At 48.1% G+C, this 22,444-nt stretch overlaps 2 protein-coding genes across 5 annotated transcripts in view; both read left to right on the top strand.

Moving 5' to 3' along the window:
* Akap8l (A-kinase anchoring protein 8 like) overlaps positions 1–945 on the top strand; it is a 35,842-nt gene extending 34,897 nt beyond the window's left edge. The window contains exons 13-14 of one of the 2 annotated variants that reach the window (XM_027419489.2): positions 369–464; positions 578–945. In XM_027419489.2, coding sequence (XP_027275290.1) covers positions 369–464; positions 578–871 — 390 coding nt within the window. In that variant the 3' untranslated portion in view covers positions 872–945. The remainder of the gene's footprint in view (positions 1–368; positions 465–577) is intronic. The other variant, XM_027419490.2, reaches the window with a different exon arrangement.
* A 208-nt stretch (positions 946–1,153) lies between these two features.
* On the top strand, positions 1,154–19,978 carry Akap8 (A-kinase anchoring protein 8). Of its 3 annotated transcripts, none has more exons than XM_027419486.2 (14): positions 1,154–1,303; positions 3,687–3,725; positions 4,711–4,743; positions 5,243–5,528; positions 5,867–6,368; positions 6,775–6,904; positions 7,082–7,128; positions 8,333–8,366; positions 10,121–10,208; positions 12,580–12,721; positions 12,974–13,067; positions 14,109–14,239; positions 16,688–16,783; positions 18,077–19,978. In XM_027419486.2, the coding sequence occupies exons 1-14, from the start codon at positions 1,285–1,287 to the stop codon at positions 18,506–18,508; spliced, it is 2,073 nt and encodes a 690-aa protein (XP_027275287.1). In that variant the 5' UTR covers positions 1,154–1,284; the 3' UTR covers positions 18,509–19,978. The 3 variants fall into 3 exon arrangements, with proteins under 3 accessions (XP_027275287.1, XP_027275288.1, XP_027275289.1); XM_027419487.2 differs by lacking the exon at positions 1,154–1,303 and adding an exon at positions 1,486–1,751; XM_027419488.2 differs by lacking the exon at positions 1,154–1,303 and adding an exon at positions 1,848–3,145.
* The last annotated feature ends 2,466 nt before the right edge of the window (positions 19,979–22,444 follow it).

Raw genomic sequence — 22,444 nt, forward strand, 5'->3', positions numbered from 1 at the left:
GCAAGTGCTTTGAAAACAGTAGCAAGTGTTTTACCTATGAGCCATCTCTCCAGCCCCTAGCCATGTTTTTGTCTTTGAACTCTGTAGTCCGAGTAGGCTTTGCATTTGGCCTTGGGGAGCTAGAATTAACAGCTTGTGCCAGTAGGCCTAGCACTTAACTATTGTTTCTATGTGAGCAAATCAGATTTCACATACAGTAATACGGTGTGGATGAATGGAGCATTTCAGCAAGATCAGATCAGTGACTGGACAATTATGCTCCAGGTGCAGTTACAGCCACTAGGTCTAGTTATTGGTGAATCCGAGCCTCAGCCGAGTTTACTGAGGTCCCAGAGCAGCCTCACTAGCCCTGTTTGTCCTGCCCATAGCTCATGATGGAGCAGTCCAAGAAGTCCTCTCTCATGGTGGCCCGCAGTATTCTCAACAACAAGCTCATTAGCAAGAAGTTGGAGCGCTATCTGAAGGTGAGGCAGAAAGGCAGAAGTGCTGCCCTAACCCTGAGCTCTTCGTGGGCCTAGTCCCCACACCGTCCCTGTGAATCCTTCCTCTCTTTTAAGGTCTCCATCAATCTCTACAGGGTGAGAATCCTTTCACCGACAGCCCAGAGGAGGAGAAGGAGCAAGACGAGGTGGAGGCGGGCGCTCTGGATGAGGGGACACCAGGAGAAGCGACAGGGCTCGCAGAGGGCGTGCCGGCACAGCCCCCGGTGCCCCTGGAGCCCGCCCCAGAGACTGCGATACCGCCACCTCCACCGCCTCCAGAGGAGGAGGGCGCAGTACCCCTGCTGGGCGGGGCGCTGCAGTGCCGGATCCGAGGGATCCCGGGCCTCGACGTGGAAGACGACGAGGAGGGCGGTGGGGGTGCTCCATAACCCATACCAAGAGCGGAAAGGGCTCGCGCCGCCGAGGCTGGAAGCCCAGCATAATAAAGTGCTCTCGAACCCCAGGTCCTCATTTGTGTTGTAACTGAGGAGTGGGGGCGGGCCCTGGAAAGTGTTCAGAGACTAAGTGAGCGTGCGCGCGGGTGAGAGCGCTAGAGCAGCGCACGCGTGCGCGAACCTGGCCGCTCTTGCGCACTGGCTTACCCTTGAGGCTCAGCTCCTGAGCCTAGCAACCCGGAAGGCGAGGCGGGACGGCGGGGGCGGGCTCAGCTGGAAGCCAACCAATGATAGTGCTCAGGAGGAAAGACGTGCGTCCTCCGTTTTCCAGTAGCAGACCGCACGTTGAACGCATGCGTCCTGAGGAAAGCTAAGAAAAGGGTCTGCTGGCGGTTCGCGTTGAAGACATGGAGCAAAGCTACGGAGGTGAGTGCGGGCTATTTGCAAGCGCGGCGGACAGCTGCACGGAGGTGCACGGGCCTACCGGCGGCCGGAACACTTGCGGGGCCCAGGCCTGCCGAGTGGCAGCCGGAACGCGCGCGCGCCGCTTATTGGGCCTCCGCTCAATCGGTCCCGGGGCTCTGCGTGTGGATTGGCCGGTAGGGCTCCGGGGGCGGATGAGGCGCGGAGGTCGGTGCCGGGCCGGGTTTGTGGAGGCACTCGGGCCGTTTGCACCACGCAAGCCTAGAGGATCTCATCGCGGCCCAGACCCGACCACCCCGGCGGTCTCGATCCCGCCTTCTCTTCCGAAGACGACACAAAATGGCGGCTCAGGGGCGGAGCTAGAGCGTGCGGGGAGGGGTGAGGCCGGCTGGGGTCGCCGGGGCGGCGGCGGCGGGCGGAGTCCCGGGAGTTCCTCTCCAGCAGGCCATCGGTGAGAGCACGTGCCCCGGGGCTTGCTTTCCCGAGCCTCTCGGGCTGCGCGCGGTCAGCCCAGCGGCGCGACCCCCGGAATAACCTGCTTGGGTCTCTGCAGTGTGCGCGATGTGTGCTGCTCTTGGGGTTTTGTGCAAAACCTGATGTTCTCCGACCAGGACCATAGATTAGTCGACCTTCAAGTGTCAGTTTACTGAGGGACTAGATCTCTTGACTAAAAAATGATCGTGGCCTGGGGGCGCCAAGAGGATGGCGAAAGCGGGAATATTGCCTTTCCTAACGTCAATTTCAGCATCTTTTTGCAATTAGACCTCATTTTTCGAGCTACTTTTAATCTCTAAAATTTACCTACAGGAGACAGTTGGAGCACATGGGACGGGGCTCGAAGTGGGCTCAGGGAGTTGCTAATGGCTTGTAGCCGCTAGAGGAAGTATCTTGAGATCCCTGGAACTGGACTTGGCAGAAACCTGAGGTGTGATGAGCACACCTGCTTGGGTATCTTCAGGGACAACCTAGCGCTCTTTGCCTTTGAGATCCTAGTTAGGTCTTCCATTCTTTGCCTTTCCCACCAGCTATCTTTCGCAACCCCGCCTTGACCTCCACTTTCTACCTAGGCTCTTGCAGCCTGCAGTCCTCTAGGACTGTGTGGCCCCAATTATAAAGACCAGTGTCTCACAAGGACACAGTTAGTGCCCAGAGATAGTTCACTTACTGTTAAAAGGGCTGCTTGGTTGACAGGGTGGGGCAGGTACAGTTTGCAGAGATGGAAAAGCAAACGGCTTCAGAACCAGTAAATAAGTTCTCTAACATAGGCAATTCAGCTCCCTCTGCTCTGAGTAGCAACTAGGTATGCTAGGGTTTGCTGAGCTTATGTTCTGTCAGCACTCTGAAGGAGCTATGTTAATGGGTGAGGGATATTCTGGAACGGGAAATGGAAATAACAGTTCACTTTATCAAAGTGAAGTTGTTTGGTAGCCAGAGGCTGTGCCACTCTGGAAAGCTATGTGCTAGACTCCAGGGACACAAGAGAATGTAACCCCGTCTGTCCAGAGTGTTGTAGGGTTGACTTGAATGGCAACAAACACTGGAAGTCAGGCTGAGGCTTGAAAGCTTGGGGCATTGAGTGTTTGGTTACATGGAAACAAACCCTATAGTTGATGTCACCAAATTCCCAGCTTGTTTCTCAGTTATGTGGCATTTCTGGCAGCAATCTGAGCTGTTTTCCCACTTAAGTGGTGGCTGCACCAGTAGGGTGGGTACTATGACCTGGGGCTGTGTAGCTGGTCCTGTGTCCTCATTTTTCTGCTTTGACCCCAGCTCAGCCAGGTAAAGCGTGATTGTCTTCAGTTGCCGGAGTGGATGAGAGAGGGTGCTACATTACATTCCCTTGTTGTAAGTTGGCACTTAATGTGTTTTGTTTTTCGAGACAGGATTTCTCTGTGTAGTCCTGGCTGGCTGGCCTCTTTAACTCACAGAAATCCGCCTGCCTCTCTGCCTCTGGATTTTATTTATTTATTTTTTTTAATGGTTTTTGGTTTTTCGAGACAGGGTTTCTCTGTGTAGCTTTGGAGCCTATTCCTGGCACTCGCTCTGGAGACCAGGCTGGCCTTGAACTCACAGAGATCCTCCTGCCTCTGCCTCCCGAGTGCTGGGATTAAAGGCGTGCGCCACCAACGCCCAGCAATGTGTAGCCCAGGCTAGCCTGGAACTCATGATCCTCCTGCCTCTGCCTCCTTCGGCAAATCCTACCGTCGAGCGCCACCACAACCTCTGGGTTTAAAGGCATGTGCCTTACCAACCCCACTACTACCACTCGGGGGCACTTACTTATGAAAAGGGAAATGCCTTTGGGCTATCTTTAGACTATTTAGAGATTCTCACAACCCTCATTTTCCTGGTGGTGGATAAATCTTGACACATGATCTTTTCACAGGCTATGGGGCATGGAGTGCTGCACCTGCCAACACCCAGGGTAAGTGGTTCCTGCTTGGTGGGTTCAATCATGGGTTCCCCCACACTGGATGCCTCTTTGTAATAGAATCCAACATCAGCCTTCACCAGAGTAAAACTGCCTTTTCTTTTAGTAAATAGAATTCTGCCTGTGTCACTCCACCACCCTCCCAGTGCTCAGTTTTCTTTTAAAATCTGGAAGGGTCTCAGTAAATACTTAACATTGCAAGTGGCCCCGGTAACACCCATCCACCCCAATTAGTCTATATGTAGTCTATATGTGCAAATTGTGCATTTCCTTTTATATTTAGTATGTCATGGAATGTTTTTGTTTTGGGGGTACTTTTCCTGTGACCATTTAGAGGGATAAAACCTATTTTTAAGTCAAGAACTCTTAAAAAAAAAAAAAACTGCGCTAGATATGGCCTAAGCTTTTGCTCATCCTTATTTTCTGAGTCTAGAACCTGGGCCACGCTCAGTCCCTTGTAGGAGACAAAAGCTTCCCTTTTTCCAGTCCTGGGACATGTCGCTAGCACCATGGGAGGCAAGCCAGTTTTCTGTGTATCTTCTGTGTCCCAGGAGGTGATATCTAGGACACCCATGCCACATAATAGGATCTTGTTCAGCTGAGAATGTGGTTTTCCACTGGTGCCCTACTGGTATGATTGACAGTAACTAGATTTTGACTCCTGGTGAGAACTGAGCCTATATAAGGGACTCTGAGGTCCAGGCCACACTGACCTCTCAGTTGACATTCGAGTGTAGGTCAGCATCGTGGGGACTACTGTTAACCTTTCTCTCCCTAGCTTCCCTGGGAAAGTCAGGCTTCCCTGGGAAAGTCAGGCTTCCCTGGGAGAGAAATGTTGATAATGCTTTGTCTCCATTCTGTAAAACATGAGCATACCAAGGACCACTGTCACCACTATCACATCCTGTCTTGTGGTGCAGTGAAGTGGCAGCTGTCTGTAATTCTGACACTGAAGCGCTTCTGTGTTGTCTCTCCTAAGGTGCATATGGAAGCGGTATGGCCAGCTGGCAAGGTAAGACCTGAAGGCTGTCTTGAGGTATTTAAGGGAAGCTCTGAGCAGCCACCCAGAGGGGCTGAGGTATAGGTCCCCGTTCTCCATCCTGGCTGTGTACACAGCTCTGTGGATGGCTAAGAGTTGAGGGGATAGCCGGTGCTGAGGAGTACCAGAGCTAGGCTGGCCTGAGGGGGAGTTTGAACTTTTTGGAGAGGGATTGTGGATACAGTGGAGAAATAGCTGCTTTCTAAAGTCTTTGTCAGTACCCTGAATTGCTGTTTCAAGGTTCTTAGCCTCCTCTGGCGTTGCTTAGGGAACAAATGCTACTATCTTTTAAAGAAAACCTGCTACTGCAACCTGTGGCCACCTGTCTCTGGTCTTGATCACACTTGTATGTTGTGGTATGATGTTGGTGAACTTTTCCCTTCTTGGCAGGCAGAGAGTGCTCCTGAATACAATAATGTCATGGCCAGCCTCATGTACTGAGTTCTGACATGGTTCCTCTTTCTTCTGATAGGTTATGAAAACTACAACTACTACAATGCCCAGAACACCACTGCCACTGTCTCTGCAGGAGCGCCTTATAGTTATGGCCCAACCTCATGGGAGGCCACCAAGGCCAGTGATGGTGGCCTGGCAGCTGGGAACTCTGCCATGCAGATGCCCTCTTTTGCCCCAGAGCCGTGCACTGACAATTCCGACACACTCATTGCCAAGATCAACCAACGTCTGGACATGCTGTCCAAGGAAGGAGGCAGGGGCGGGGCCAGCAGCAGTGGGGAGGGCATGCAGGACCGAGACAGGTGATTATCGCCTTAAGACTTTCCTGGTGGAATCCCTTTCTGGCTTCATTAGGTGGGAGTGGGTACCAACTCTTAGAAGGACGTCTTCCCCACTCTTGTGTGTTAGAAAGGAGTTGGACCCTGCAGGGAGGGGGTTTCTGCAATAGAACTTGAAGGCTAAGCTGTTGGTTGATTTAATTTAGTTAATCTCAGACTCTGTCTTCATCTGGCAAGGGCTTCGTGCTCTTTGTTAGCAGAAGGTCTTGTTCTGAATGTAACGGGGTCAGCTTAGTGTAAAGTTAAGCTGGGGGCTAATGATTGGGTGGCTGTTCCTAACAGGTTGTCCGCTTCCTTTGCAGTTCCTTCCGCTTCCAGTCATATGAGCCCTATGACTCCAGACCCTGTTTGCCTGAGCATAATCCCTACCGCCCTAGCTACAGCTATGATTATGACTTTGACTTGGGGGCTGACCGCAATGGTACCTTTGGTGGGACATTCAATGACTGTCGGGATCCAACACCAGAACGGGGCTCCCTTGATGGCTTCATGAGAGGCCGGGGCCAGGGCCAGGGCCAGGGCCAAGGCCGCTTCCAGGACCGGAGTAACTCCAACACCTTCATACGTAGTGACCCCTTCATGCCACCCTCAGCCTCCTCGGAGCCCCTACCCACTACCTGGAATGAGCTGAACTACATGGGTGGACGTGGTCTAGGTGGGCCCTCCACCAACAGGCCACCTCCTTCCCTCTTCTCCCAGTCCATGGCCGCTGACTACAGCATGATGGGCGTGCAGGGGGTGGGCACTTTTGGTAGCACCATGCCTTACGGATATGGCCGGTCCCAGACTCGGATACGGGATTGGGTAAGTTGACCAAGTGCTGTCAGGCCTTCTTTCTTTTTCTTCCTAACAGCTTTATGGAGGCAAAAAGTTGTATATCTTCCTATAAGTACCTTGCTGTAAGATGCCCTTACTCCCCAGTGTGCAATTCTGCTTTCCACCACTTGGTTTTAGATCATCTCCATCAACTCATCTGTTCTCTGTTCTGGGTTGGCCTGGTGTGGATATTTCATAGCTATAGAATCACACATGGCTTTGTATGTCTGGCTTCTTCGAGTGTGACACTAGCTTTGAACTCCAAATGTATCTTTTGATTTTCGAAGGCTTCTTCCTGCCTTTGCTCTCTTTTCTTCCAAACTCTGATCTTCCTCGGTGGGGGGCATCTTACTGGCCCAGATCAGCAGTACATGGCATGTGCTTGTATCTGTAGCCCAGGAGGAGAGGGTTTGAGCGCTTTGGACCAGACAACATGGGCAGGAAGCGGAAGCAGTTTCCAATGTATGAAGAACCTGATGCCAAACTGGCCCGTGCTGACAGTGACGGGGACTTGTCTGAAAATGGTATGCTCTGGGGACCGCTGCAGCAAGTGGGATAAGGTGATAGGACTTGAGGTTGCATTGTTTGACTGATGCAGCTTTAGTCCCTGTTGTCAGTCTGGTTAGTGAGTTTGGGAACATGAACACGTTCTGGGGGACACCCCACTAGGGGCTAACACTTCTGTTCCCTGTGTCTGGCAGATGATGGAGCTGGTGACTTACGGTCAGGAGACGAAGAGTTCAGGGGGGTAAGTTCACCTTCATAGATTCTTTGTCTCTGGGGTTTCTTCTGTCCTTTATCTTTCTTCCTCCCTCACAGAGGTGAAAATAGCTGTCTTGGTAGACTCAACCACACAACCACATATCTCTTGAGTGCATCCTGGAACAACTGTTCTCTCCCCCCCACCTCCCCTCCTCTCATATGGGATGGTTACATCCCAACCACAGATTCCCCTCCTAGTCATCGGGTCCCCTGTCCCTTCCCCGTCCTGTGTCATCACACACACACACCCCAACCCTTTCCCTTGCCTTACAGTCTTGAGTCTAGCCATCAGTCATCTAATTGTGGGGCTCTTTAGGGTGCCACTGACTGACTACAGCCTGTTTTCCAGATAGCCAGTCACTGGGGAGTGTGAGCAGAGGCCAATTCTTGAGCCACACCACATTCCTGTGGGGGAGGGTATTTTTCTTACTCCCTGCTTATGATGTTAGGAAATTTCCTCTAGGTATTTCTGGTGGTCAGGTGGAGAGAAGGGGTGAGGGTGGGCCAACAGGGTCTTCAATAGCTTTTCTCTTTCGTATGGCAGGATATAGATAGAATCCAGGGCTTAAACAATGCTCTTCAAGTGCTCTGCCACTTCCCACTTGGTATTACCAATAACTTTGACACTTTTCTGAATCTTGTTTGCTCCTCTTTCAGTTGACTTAACTCTTGATGCTGGAAGTCTCTGAAGATGTTAGACCTGCCCAAGGCATTGGCTCTTCTTAAATAATCCTAGGATCTGTATTTATCCTAATTTGTTAGAGCAATAAGCACACACTTGGAAATTTGGGAAAGCCTATTTCCAGTCAGTGCTGAGATTCCAATACCACAGACAAGCTGCTTCTCCCACCAATGGATGGGCTCTTGTTCTGTGGTACAGAACTGTAGGGAATGTTCCACTGTCGCCACTACCCCTCCAGAGGCAGGCTCGGTCACTTTGGAGAAAACCAAGTTGGTGACTATAGAAAAGAAATTAATTACCTTTGTGGCAGGGTATCGTTAAGAGGGCACTTGGGCTCTGTTCTGTGGCTCTGAGGTTTCCCTTACACTGACACTGCCTCATTTCCCAGCACCGTGGTAGGCCAAGGTCTATGGTGAGATCACACACTAGGCATTAGAGCTTGGGCTGGTTATAGAGAATTCTGGAACTTGCCACTTCACTGCCTAACACTGCATGTACTTCTTTTCAGGAGGATGAACTCTATGACTCCAGGAAGCAGAGAGGTAGGCATTACCCAGTATCCCTTACAGCCTTCCTCTATCTGACCCACACTCATTGCTGAGCTCCGTGGCTCATGGCAGAGGAGCTGCAGCTGGGCAGTGGGCCTACACTGTGGCAACCACCCCCAAAGCTTTGGTCCAATGTTTGGGGCAGGATTTGCCTGAAAAGAGTTCATTTGCCTCAGTGGATACAGATATCGGGTAGTGGGAGTTGGGGAGTCCATCTCTGGGTATCCGTGATACCCATGGTAGGGAAAGTGTGTTTCTGGGATCTAAAGAGAATGTGGCCCCTTTTTTATTCCCATCTTCTTCCCATATCCTGGCCCATCTTCACTATTCCTGCCATCTAGTTTTTTGATTTTTGAGGACTTTTTTGTTTGTTTTTTATTTTTTTGTTTTTCTCAGTTGTGAGCCTCTGTCTGTACCCTGGCCTCTGCCAGAAATAATGGCAACTTTGGTGTGTGTGGACAGAGAGCAAATACCTGCTGTGGTTGGTCTTGAGGTTGTGAGAGTAGCCTGTAAGTTGCTCTCAGGCAGTTACCACTAAACAGGTCTTGTCAGTTCTAGGGCAAGAGACCTAAGAGCCCAACAAGGTTATACCACTAGGGTGACTTGGAGAAGCAGCCTGTGCTGCAAGGCCTTAAGATCCCCCTGCAGCCACTTGGTCTTTCTCCCTGTTCTGTGGGCCTATCCTAGCTAGTTACCCTTAAGGGTCACAGGCTAGCCCTTACCCTTATAATGTGAAGGCCTTTGGCTCCTCTAAGAGTCTCAGGTTAGCTACCCTCAGAAGTCCTAGTCCACACATTGAAGTTTTGTCCACAGCGCGGGATCACCCCCCAGCATTCAGCAGCTCATGCAGCCGGGTAAATGCTAAAGCAAAGGTGACATGTTTGTTGCGCACAGGTCCTGCTACCCAACCGGGATGACTTTGCTATTAAACAGCAGTCATAGTTTCAGGCAGTGACCTCTTGCCAAAAGTCCCACACGTCCTTTTGAGAGGCTTCTGAGCAGCGCACGCCGGTCGCCATCTTCGTGGGACAGTCTCGGGACTGGCATCAGGGGTAGGGGTTACAGTTCAGATGCTTATCCAACCTTTTTTCAGCATCCAGCCCTGGCCCTGAGCCTGGAGATGCAGCGTGCTCTCATGCTGAGATGCTGGCCACAGGGCTCTCCTGGGAGCTATGCCAGCCCCAAGGAATGGATGGGAGGACCAACTGGTCTCTTCCCATTTTGTTTTTAGGATTGCTTCCCACTCAGCCTTGGGAAAGTCCAAGGTTGTTGGTTTTGTGAGTGCAAGATAGATATCGGGCCAGCAAGGACTATCAGACCTGCTGAGTCCTTAGTTCAGGTGAGGCTAACTGGATGGTCACCACAGCCCACCTAGAGGTGGGATGGAGGGCGGCGGTGCAGCCTGCTTTATTTCCTGAGGCCTTCCAACGGCTGCCTCTGTGGGGATGTTTGCTGCTCTTTTGATGACTTGGGAGAAGACCCAACAACAGAGTGCTATATTGGACCAGTTGGCTAGGACAGAACAGAGTAGGTGGCCATGAGTGGGATGGGCCTCTGCCCATCAGGCCATGGATGGAGTGAGGCAACTCCTCTGGGTTCTAACAGTGCCTTGGGCTGTTCTGGCTCTGCCACAAAAGAAATGGAAGCTGGGTGCAAGGTGTGGCTGCCAAGCCACAGCATCTAACTTGGCCCTGAGCTGACCTCAGCTGCAGGCTCCTCAGTGTCTCGAAGGGACTTTTCTGTTACAGGAGAAAAGGAGGATGAGGACGAGGATGTGAAGAAGAGACGAGAGAAACAGAGGAGGAGAGACCGGATGCGGGACCGAGCAGCTGACAGGTAAGGGGCCAGTGAGACAGGTTGACTGGCTAGGTAAAATAAAGATCCTCTACTGAAGGCAGTTGAATCTGGGCACTACCATCCTCTCCAATCTCACCAGTCCTCCCTCTGTAGTTCACAGGAGTTGGGTTTGATGTAACATCATCTATCAAGAAGTCTTAGCCAGACTGTTGGGGGGTACAACTTAGAGAAGTGTGTGAAAGATGGGTGTAGTTAGCTTCCTGGTTTTGCTCGGGGAATTCACCTCTGAGACCACCATCTTTCCTCACCTTTGGAATTAGGGCCCTGGTGCTACAACTGTGGAGCTCAAATATGCCCATCAGGAGGTCTCTCTTCCTCCTCAGCAGGCCCAAGGGGTGCCCAATCCTGTCTGCCGACTTGACAGTCAGCCGCCTTGAAAGTGACCTTCATTCAACAGAGGTGGCAAGAAGAGGGTGTTTTGGTTCCCTGTCCAAATCTAGACAATTCAGGGGATTGAGAGTGCGTGCGTGCGTGCGTGCGTGCGTGCGTGCGTGCGTGCGTGCCTACAAGCCAGATTTTGTTTCAAAATAGAAGAGTGGTAAAATGCTCTGATACACCGTGCGTCTGTCCCTCATGATTCATTAAGCAGCTACTGGCTAGAAATCAAAAGGCACCCACCAGTGGCTATATTAGTATGCGTTGCTTCTTGTCACTGTCCTTACACAGCAGGTAGTCTTAACCTACAGAGCCATCTCCCCAGACCAAATGACCTCTTAAATTTGATTTATCATGGGGTAGGGCATGTGTTTGTGCAGAGATGTTTTCCCCCCTATGTGCATGCTTATGTGCGTCTGCCACAGCATGCTTATGAAGGTCAAAGGACAGTTTGTAGGAGTTGGTTCTCTTTTCATTGTGTGGTTTCCTGCAGATCCACACAAGTCTTTAAGCTTGGTGTCTAAGTGTCTTTACTCATTGAACAATTTCTCCAGGCTGTAACCCTTGGTCTTAAGGCAGCATACTATCATCATTTTCCCATACAGAGAAATGCTTAACAGCCAGGCAGTGGTGGCTCACACCTTTAATCGCAGCACTTGGGAGGCAGAGGCAGAGACAGAAAGATCTCTGTGAGTTCAAGGCCAGCCTGGTCTGCAAAGCTACACAGAGAACCCTTGTCTCAGAAATGCTTAGCAAAAGGGGTAACAGTAGAAGCTAGGGATCCAAGAGCAAAACAAAGTTACCTTTTCCTAGAAGCTCATCGAAACATTTGGTTTGGGCTGGCATGATGACTCAATGGATAAAGTCAGTTGTTCCACACCTGTTGACCTGGGTTTGATTCCTGGGATCTACATGGTAGGAGACAGCCAGCTCTCACAAATTGTCCTCTGACCCGCACAAACACATACCCCACTCCCCAATAAATGAAGTCTTTCAAAAGCCATTTGTTCTGGGGTAATGGTTGTGTAGGTAGAGCACTTGTTTGTAAGCATGATGACCTAATTCAAATGCCCAGCACCTACAGGAAAAGCCAAGCATAGACATGTACATCTGTAACTGGAACACTGGGGGATGAGACAGAAGGATCACAGGGATTTGCTGGCTGATAGCATAGCTCTCCAGGTTCAGTGAAAGACCCTGTCTCAAAGGAATAAGGTGGAGAATGACAGAACAGAACATCTGACCTCTAGCATCTGGATAGGTGTGTATGTCCACACACATAAGCAGGCAGACTTGTAAATGATGAGAGGATTTGGGTCTATTTTCATGCCAGTCAGAAGGTGAGAAGACATTTATTTTTGTGATGTTGGGGATGGAACCCAATGCATGCAAAGTAAATGCTGTAATAACTGAATTACATCTGTGGCCTCATGCCTCCTGTTTGTTTTGTTTTGTCTCTGCATTAATGACCAAGGATTTCAAAGGAATTTAAGATTGTCAGAGAGATCCAGGCATGGTGGTGGTGCACACCTTTAATCAAAGCACTTGGGAGGCAGAGGCAGGTGGATCTCTGAGTTTGAGGACAGCCAAGGCCACACAGAGGGAAACCCTGTCTCATAAAAACAAGATTGTCGGAAAGGAGAATAGAATCGCAGCATGAAATGTCAGCCCCACAGCTCTTTAGTAGTTTTTCAATCAGCCAGCTCAAAGGGCCTTTTCATTCAGAGAGTTCTCTTTGGCTCAGAGCAGTTGGTATTTTGGAAATACTAATGGAATTTTCAGGAAATATTTGCAAGGCTATATCCCACTCTTCAGACAGGAACGTTCACTAAGTTGTTTCCTAGATGGGCTTACTGGCTCAACACCTGAGAGACAGACTGAAATACAAGAAGAATCCCATTGCTTTTGCATTTCTGTACCCAGAGATGAGCTGGTGAACCCTGTATTACCACTCCCTTCCTTGTTTCCTCTCTAGGATTCAGTTTGCCTGTTCTGTATGCAAGTTTCGTAGCTTTGAAGATGAAGAAATCCAAAAGCACCTGCAAAGCAAATTTCACAAAGAGACATTGCGGTTTATAAGTACTAAACTGCCTGACAAGACAGTGGAGTTCCTCCAGGTAAAGAGTACTGCAGTGCAGTGCTGGTGGAAAGCCCTGCATGCCAGTGTTAGTGGCCTTCAGAGGGCTAAGGAGAAGGAGGGGGGGCCTAAATATAATTTCTTTCCCCAAATTAGAACTATGTGTCACAGGTTTTGCCTGTGGAGCTGGAGCTACCACAGTGGCATCTTCTTGCCCTTTGTGTAGTTGAGAAATAGGTGCCCCGCATAGTGTGTTCTCCTCTCATTTGGTGGCATCTCTCTATTCTTCCAGGAGTACATCATAAACAGGAATAAGAAAATTGAAAAGCGGCGTCAGGAATTGTTGGAGAAGGAAAGCCCTAAACCCAAACCAGATCCATTCAAAGGTCAGTAGGGATCCCAGTGTCCATGCTATTCTAGATGTTTTGAAAGGGGCAAAGCATGTTTCCATGTAGGCTGGGATTCCAGTTACCACAGCTCACAACCTTCTGTGGCTCCAGTCCCCGGATCCAATGCCCCCTTTTGTCTTCTGTGCACATAAGATTGAAGAAGAAGGAAAATTATGGTGCAGAAACTTGTACACTTCTATATGTTACAGTACTTAGCTAGCATGCATGAGACCTGGACTTGTTTAATCCCTACACCATAAAAACCAGTCCAGGAGCTAAAGAAACAAATGCAGTGGCATTTCAGAACACTGGCTGATCTCCCAGAGGTCCTGGATTTGATACCCATCACCAGCATGGCAGTTTACAACTGTCTGTAACTCCAGTTCTAGGAGATCCAGTGCCCTCTTCTGGCCTACTTGGGCACCAGGCACAGACGTGATGGACAGACATATGTGCAAGCAAAATACAAGTCCTTTTCTTTTTCTTTCTTTCTTTCTTTTTTTTTTTTTTTTGATTTAAAGAAGATGAGCCCACTGTTCCTAGAAAAGCTTAGGATTCAGATTAAAAAATACTTGAGATTAATCATAAAAGAGTTTAGGAGTCAGGCGATGGTGGCGCACACCTTTAATCCCAGCACTCGGGAGGCAGAGGCAGGCCTATCTCTGTGAGTTCAAGATCAGCCTGGTCTACAGAGCCAGTTCCAGAAACAGCCTCCAAAGCTACACAGAGAAACCCTGTCTCAAAACAAATCAAAAAACAATGCAATGCTAGCCCTGGGTGTGGTGAAGTGAGAACACAGCTGCATGACTGTTTACCTAAGTGACACATGACACAACCTGCTGCTGCTGCTCTCTCCTTGCTTTAGACACAGCTGCAAGGGTGAAGCATGGACATAGCACTCCTCACAGTGGGGATGTCCAGGAGGGTGAGCTCCACCCTGTCAGCTTCTGTCCTAATGATGTCCTTAGAGAGTGACACAGGGAGACTGTGGGCCTTGCTGGAAAGGAGAAAGAACTGCTTATTTGGGTTCCATTCCAGGGATTGGCCAGGAGCATTTCTTCAAGAAGATTGAAGCGGCGCACTGCTTGGCCTGTGACATGCTGATTCCTGCACAGCACCAGCTCCTCCAGCGGCATCTGCACTCTGTGGACCACAACCATAACCGGAGGGTAAGTCTTCTTTTGATGCAGTAACCACTCCTCTGCTGCCAGTTGAATGAGGTTAGACCCTCACTGTTACACCAGGAATGCTCACATCATTAGCAGGCCTTGCAGTGAGTCTGTCATCTTCCTGAAAATGCAAGTTGGGTTTCCTACCTACTTGGAGGCTGAGTTGAGAGACAGACTTTCATTCTCTCGTTCTCTTGTTTCAAACACGTTCTCACTGGGTAGCACCAGCTGACCTAGAACTCAAAGACCCACCTGCCTCTGCCTTCCAAGGACTAAAGGTTGTATACATCCACACCCATCCTGGCCCTCTCTTAGCGGGAGAGGCATAGAAATTTGGTAGGTGGATTGGCTGTATATAGTAGCTGAAATTCTGAATTGAAGCTGAAGTTTCTCAGTTGCTTGAAAACTGGGTTTCTGTGAGGTGGCCTAGGTAACCAACCAGGGTTCTAGGACTGTTTTATTTTTTTGTTTGACCCAGGGGTTAGCAAGGTTTTGTTGTTTCTCTCATAAAATGTCTGATCATAAATATAGTTGGCCTACATCTGTAAATTCCATAATCACAGATTGAACCAATGGGGGATTGAAAACATGGTAGAGAGTCAAGCAATGGTAGCGCATGCCTTTAGTCCCAGCACTTGGGAGGCAGAGGCAGGCAGATCCATTTTATAGGACATTTGAATGTCCTTGGAATTTGTTATCTGAAGGGACCAAGAACTCAGTCAGTTCCCTGTTGTTAGAACGGCTCTGCGGGTCCAGAACATCTGATCTGTGCTGTGTGGCACAACTGCTGTAGATAAGCAGAAGCAACGACAGTTGATAAAGAGTGGATATGGCTACATTGCTGGTTAGCATCTCAATCAAGATAGAGTACCAGTGGCTGCCTACCCATCTCTTAGTGCTTGAGGGTTTGTTGTTGTTTTGTTTTAGAATTACTTATTATGTATACAGTGTTCTGTCTGCATGTATCCCTGCAAACCAGAAGAGGGCACCAGATCTCATTACAGAAGGTTGTGAGCTATCATGTGGTTGCTGAGAATTAAACTCAGGATCTCTGGAAGGCCAGCCTAGTGTTCTTAACCACTGAGCCATCTCTCCAGCCCCCTGGTTTCAGTTTCTCTGTGTAACTGCTCTGACTGTCCTGGAACTAACACTCTTTGTGTGCTAGGCTGGCCTAGATCCGCCTGCCTCTGCCTCACAAATGCTGGGATTCAAGGTGTGCGCCACCAGCACGTGGTGATTTATTATTTTATGTGTATAATTGTTTTGCTTGTTTGTGTATCTGTGTACTATGTGTCTGGTGCCTTACCTCTGCATACAATAAATGGTCTTAGGTTTCATACCTGTTTTTGTCTTAGAGTATGAGCTTTCCATTTAGTTGCAGTGTTTTTATTTTTATTTATTTGTTTGTTTTTTGGTTTTTCAAAACAGGGTTTTAATGTGGCTTTGGAGGCTATCCTGGAACTAGCTCTTGTAGACCAGGCTGGTCTCAAATTCACAGAGATCCCGCCTGCCTTTGCCTCCCAAGTGCTGGAACTAAAGGCGTGCGCCACCACTGCCTCGCTGCACTGCTTTTATTTCGGGGGCTCTCTGGTACTTTCTTTCATATTTGGCATTTTTGAGTTTTCCTCCAAAATTAAGGAAGGTAGCAGTTGCATGTCATGACACCTTGGCATAGTATTCTATTTTCATTTCTAACTGTGATAAGATACCCTAATCGGGTACACCATGAGAACATAGCCTACAGAATCAATTGACCGTGACTCATGGGGACTCTCAGAGATCAGGGAGTCTGTAGATGTCTGATCTAGGTCTTCTGCATATATTATGGCTGAGTAGCTTGGTGTTCTTGTGGGATACCTAATAGTGGGAGCAGGGACAGTCCCTGACTTTTTTTGCCTACTTATGGGACCCTTTTCCTTCTACTGAGTTACCTTGGCCAGCCTTGATGTGATGGTATGTGCTTGGTCTTATTGTAACATATTATGCCCTGTTTAATTGATGTCTGTTGCTGGGAGGCCTGCTGTTTTCTGAGGGAAGACAGGGATGGTGTGGATCTGGGAGAGGGGAGGAAGGGAAAACCCATCTGGATCTAATATATGAGAGAAGAATTACAAAAAAAAAAAAATACCCTGACCAAAAGCAACTTAGTGAAGAAAGGGTTAACAATTCCAGGATTATAGCACATCATTTCAGGGAAGTCATTTGTCACATCTATAGTCCAGAACAGAGAGAGATTGAATGCATGCTTTGTGCTCAGCTAGTTCTCTCTCCTTACAAGTTCAGGGGTGACTCAAGCCAGCTTGATCTATACAGTACAACATTGAGACTTTATTCCAAGTGATTGGGTTGTGCCAATTTGACAGATAAATTAACCATCACACATGCTAGCTAGTCCTCTGGTTTTTCTTGTCTATTTTAAAAAGCCTTCTTTTGGTTGCCTTTTTGCAGTTGGCTGCTGAACAGTTCAAGAAAACAAGTCTTCATGTGGCTAAGAGTGTTTTGAACAACAAACATATAGTGAAGATGCTGGAAAAATACCTCAAGGTTTGTGTTTGTGAATCTAGTGAGCCAGAAAGGCCTTGAGTAAGGGAAGATTTGTATGAAATGTAGCCAGAGTACAATGTTGAGCATTTCTGAATTTTTAAAAAATATTTATTTATTTATTTGTTTATTTATTATGTGTGCAGTGTTCAGTTTGCATGTATGCCTGTAGACCAGAAGAGGACACCAAATCTCGTTACAGTTGGTTGTGAGCCACCATGTGGTTGCTAGGAATTGAGCTCTGGACCTTTGGAAGAGCAGGCAGCACTCTTAACTGCTGAGCCATCTCTCCAGTCCCATTTCTGAATATTTATTTATTTAATAATTTGTTTCTGAGACAAGGTTTTCTTTGTAACAGCCCTGGCTGTCTGGAAGTCTCTAGACCAGGCTGGCCTCGAATTGAAAGAGATTCACCTGCCTCTGCCTCTTCCTCCTGAGTGCTGGGATTAAAGGCGTGTGCCACCATATCGGGCTAGAATTTCTGGATTTTGGGGGGGGAAAGTTGAGGGATATTAAAACACACGGGGGCTGTATCTGTGACGATGGAGGATTTCTAGAGACTTGGTACCTTACAGCCTTGTGACCTTGGGTTGTGATGCTCTTTAGTGGATGGCTGGATCATTGCTGCTTGCATTTACCCCAAAAAGCCATCCAGGCTAGGTGCAGTGACACATGCCTGAGTCCCAGCTACCCTGGAGCCATGCGGGGATCTCCTCAGCCCAGAAAACTGAGGACAGCATGGGAATGTAGGAAGACCTGGTCTCATAAGAAAATAATGAAACAAACCATAAATCAAATGAAAAGTATTAAAGCAGGTTGTATGGTGACACACACCTGTAATACTAGCACTTGGGAGCCAGATGCAAGAGGATAACTGAATTTAAGGCCAGCTAGGGCCATAATAACAAGCGGAAAATAGTGCCAGTGGAGTCTCTGGGTGGCACTAGTGATGGAGTACTTGTTTAGCATGTGTGATGACTTGAATGTGATTTCTGACACTCTCCTCCCAAAATGAGTGTGACAATTAACAAATTGGGGTTATGAATTTGAGGGCAGAGGGGTACATGGGAAGGATTGGAGCAAGGAGAAAGGAAATGGTGTGAAGTACTTCTGTATGCGTGAAATTCTCAATAAATAGAAATAATGGAACTCTGAGTGGGTAAGCTTTGAGAGCTGAAAGCTGCAGTCTACTGCTGTAGTCTACTGTTTCGTAGACTCTGTTCCCAAAAACAAGAGCTCCTCACAGCTGGGCCTCTGTCTGGCTCTAGCACTGATTTGTGTTTCCTCTTTGACCAGGGTGAGGATCCTTTTGCCAGTGAGACAGGTGATCTTGAGACAGAAGGAGATGAAAATGTAGGAGGAGAGAAGGAGGAGACGCCAGAGGAGGTAGCTGCAGAAGTCTTAGCAGAGGTGATTACAGCAGCGGTGAGAGCTGTAGAGGGGGAAGGAGAGCCAGCCGCAGAGCATAATGAAGTCCCAGATGAAGTGGAAGGCCCTGTGAACACCATGGAGACCAGTAGTGACCGCCACACTGAAAAGCCGCTGGAAGAGCGAACCTGTGAAACAGCGCCTGAAGACGGGAACCCTGAAGACAAGGCCAGAAGTGAGGCAGTCATGCCAGCAGCAGAGACAGAGAGCACCATACCTGTGACAGCTATTCCAGGAATCATGGACGATGATGGAGTGGGACAAACTGATGCAGACTCTAAAGATACTCCCACTGAGTGACCTTTTCTTCCGTTTCAAGGGATGTGTTGTCTCTTTGATTTATGAGCAGTACTAGGGTGTGTGTTACTGGGTGGAAAGACTCAGCCGGTTCCTTCCCAATATACCTCAAGGGCTGATGCTATACAGTGGATGGCTTCCCACCTCTGTTAGGATACAAAAAGAGGTAAATCATTTTCCCAAGTGGCCTTTGATGGCTGTTTGTGCACTGCAGTTAAAATAATAAAAGACCTTCCTAATACTTGTTAATTACAGCAACTGAGAGAATGTGGGGGTTTTGTTGTTATTTGCTTGGAAAACAGCTTGATGATAGGAATATAACTTGCTCAAGTGTTTTGGGGGAATTGTGGAGGGGTTTGCTGTTGGGTTTTTGTTTTGTTTTCTATGGGGATTCCCTTATTCACCCAAATGGTATGTGATGTGGGACATACAAGTTTAACCGTCCAGGTCGGTGAGAGCTGAGATTGTGCCCCCTCTACATCTGTCCTCCAGGAAATGGTCATGCCTAAGGGCAGGTTTTTTGTTTTTTTGTTTTTTTTTTTTTTTTTGTCTTTATTTTAGCTTTGGCATTGAGATAGCATGTTGCTTCCCACTCTGGCCTCAACTCAATCCTCCTGTCTCAGCCTCTGGAGTACTGGGACCATGTATATTCAGCCATGCTCAGCTAGGCTTTGCTTTTTATAATACACTGTATTCTATGTTCCTCACCAGATATGGCAGCATCCTGTTAGCATTAGGCATCTGCCTTGTCACTGCAATGACCTTGGCCTGTGCATGAGGTCTGAAAAAGACCTGGTGCTGCTGTTCCATAGGAAGCGTACCCCCTGGTGCTGCTGTTCCATAGGAAGCATACCCCCCCCCCTGAGCCTCTAGAACTGTGACACTCACTGCCAAGGGCATTCTTCTCCATGTTCAGTGCTTGCTAATTAGGTTCATGTTTTGTCACTTTTGTGTTCCTTGTCTCCATTAATGTGGGATTTTAGGGTTTGGATTTTTGTTTTGTTTTTTCCTTAATTCTGTTATTCCCACCTATTTAGTATTTAGGAAGAAAACATGAAATTACTCCATTAATGGAAAATAAATATAAACTTCCATAGCTGGGATCTATCTGTAAAAAGCTCATACAGTTAGTGAAGATGTTTCCATGTTCAGCAAATAGTATTCGTTTGGCAGTTCTGAATCCTAGAAAGGAAGGCTTAGCATGTCTTAGGTAGCATTGCCAGGTTTTTAGGATCAGAATGGTAATTTTTCTTTCCCCCTTTTGAAATTACAATGCTGTGTCCGTCCTTGACTGTACACAGCTCACATCTTGGAAACATGAACCAGTGGGAAATAACTATAAAAGAGGCAATAAAATACTGCAGGGATTCCATCAGCACTCCTGTCAAGGAGCATTACTGGGATATGAAATGAACTGTGATGGGAATAGCAATGTCAAAACTTAATAAGCAATAAAGTAATGCCACTGAAACACTTCTGTTCATTGCTGCTGTGTAGATGCGGGCTGAAGAGTGTTTTGTACTGGGAAAGGAACCTAGGCCTCATGGCAAGCAGAATTCTTTTTTCTTTAACACTAGTCTATTTATACATGAACGTACACCATGGTGTGCATACGGAGTTCAGAGGACAACTTGTGGGAACCTCCCTTCCAGTGTCATGGGTCCCAGGGATCCAACTCAATATCAGGTTTGGCACCCTTACCTGGTGAGCCATCTCCAGCTTTGTTTTTGACAGTCTCCCTATGCAGTTCTGCCTCAGCCTCCAGAGTATTGGGATTACAAACAAAAAAAAACATGTTGTCAGTTGAATAGCAATGTGAAGAACAGACTAAGAAGTTTTGGAGACTGGGCTTCTCTGTGTAGTCCTGGCTGCCCTGGAACTCACTCTATAAGCCAGGCTGACCTCAAACTCAAGACATCATCTGCCACTTGCAACTTCCTCCAGTGCACCACTGCCACTTGAGTAGGCAGGCCTGACATTGAGAAACATCTGATTTTTCAGTGTGTGTTCCCCCACTCAATGTCAAACTGCATGGATTGTTTTATTCTTGTGCATTGAGATAAGTAAACTCACCAAGATCAGGAATAATTAATGTGGGTTGAAAAATGGGGTACCGCCGGGCCTTGGTGGCGCACGCCTTTAACCCCAGCACTCGGGAGGCAGAGGCGGGAGGCAGAGGCAGGCGGATCTCTGAGTTCGAGACCAGCCTGGTCTACAGAGTGAGTTACAGGACAGCCTCCAAAGCCACAGAGAAACCCTGTCTCGAAAAAACCAAAAAGAAAAACAAAGAAAAATTGGGTACCTCAGGGGGATTGTGTGGCCTATCTCTGTGAGTTCGAGATCAGCCTGGTCTACAGAGCCAGTTCCAGGACAGCTTCCAAAGCTACACAGAGAAACCCTGTCTCAAAACAAATCAAAAAACAATGCAATGCTAGCCCTGGGTGTGGTGAAGTGAGAACACAGCTGCATGACTGTTTACCTAAGTGACACATGACACAACCTGCTGCTGCTGCTCTCTCCTTGCTTTAGACACAGCTGCAAGGGTGAAGCATGGACATAGCACTCCTCACAGTGGGGATGTCCAGGAGGGTGAGCTCCACCCTGTCAGCTTCTGTCCTAATGATGTCCTTAGAGAGTGACACAGGGAGACTGTGGGCCTTGCTGGAAAGGAGAAAGAACTGCTTATTTGGGTTCCATTCCAGGGATTGGCCAGGAGCATTTCTTCAAGAAGATTGAAGCGGCGCACTGCTTGGCCTGTGACATGCTGATTCCTGCACAGCACCAGCTCCTCCAGCGGCATCTGCACTCTGTGGACCACAACCATAACCGGACATTCCAGGACAGTCAGAGCTACACAGAGAAAACCTGTCACATAAAAATAAAAAAAAATAGGCCGGGCATTGGTGGCGCAGCACTCGGGAGGCAGAGGCAGGTGGATCTTTGTGAGTTCGAGGCCAGCCTGGTCTCCAGAGCGAGTTCCAGGATAGGCTCCAAAGCTACACAGAGAAACCCTGTCTCAGAAAATAAAAACAAAACAAAACAATAAGTAAATAAATAAAAATAAAAAACACGGAGTAATTACCACAGATGACCAAGACGATCAGAAAAAGATAATGAATTGGTGTAGATGTCGGGTTTCTTTTCCTTTTTCTTAAGTCAGCAACTCAGCATAAGCCAAACATGGTAGCACATACATTCCCGGCATTTGGCATGTTGGAGTAACAGGGTAAGATAAAGACCTTGTGTCTACCCCCAAAGAGAACACTCGGGGGACTGAAGAGATGGCTCAGAGGTTAAGAGCACTTACTGCTCTTCCAGAAATCCTGAGTTCAATTCCCAGCAACCACATGGTGGCTCACAACCATCCCTTATGAGATCTGGTGGCCTCTTCTGGTGTGCAGATATACATGGAAGCAGAATGTTGTATACATAATAAATAAATAAAAATATATTTTTAAAAAAAGAGAGAACACTCGGTAATAGCCCTGCTGATTTCCTTTTGTTGTTTGCATTTGGTTTGGTTGTTTTGGGTTTTTTTGGTGTTTGTTTGTTTGTTTGTTTGAGATAGGATTTCTCTGTGTAACCCTGGCTGTCTTGGAACTCTACACCAGGCTGGACTTAAACTCAGAGATCAGCTGGCCTGCTGGGATTAAAGCTTCAGGCTCCAGCTTGTTTCTTTACCTCGAAAACTCGCTCTGTAGACCAGGCTGGCTTTGAACTCACGGAGATACACCTGTCTCTGCCTCCCAAGTGTTGGGATTAAAGACATGCACCACCAACTCTTGGGAAGACCAGCAAAAACTTTTTTGTTTGTTTGTTTTGTTTTGTTTTTTGAGACAGGGTTTCTCTGTGACTTTGGAGACTGTCCTGGAACTAGCCCTTGTAGACCAGGCTGGCCTTGAACTCACAGAGAACCGCCTGCCTCTGCCTCCCGAGTGC

The sequence above is a fragment of the Cricetulus griseus genome, chromosome 5, assembly GCF_003668045.3.
Source record: "Cricetulus griseus strain 17A/GY chromosome 5, alternate assembly CriGri-PICRH-1.0, whole genome shotgun sequence".
In the NCBI taxonomy this organism is placed as follows: domain Eukaryota; kingdom Metazoa; phylum Chordata; class Mammalia; order Rodentia; family Cricetidae; genus Cricetulus; species Cricetulus griseus.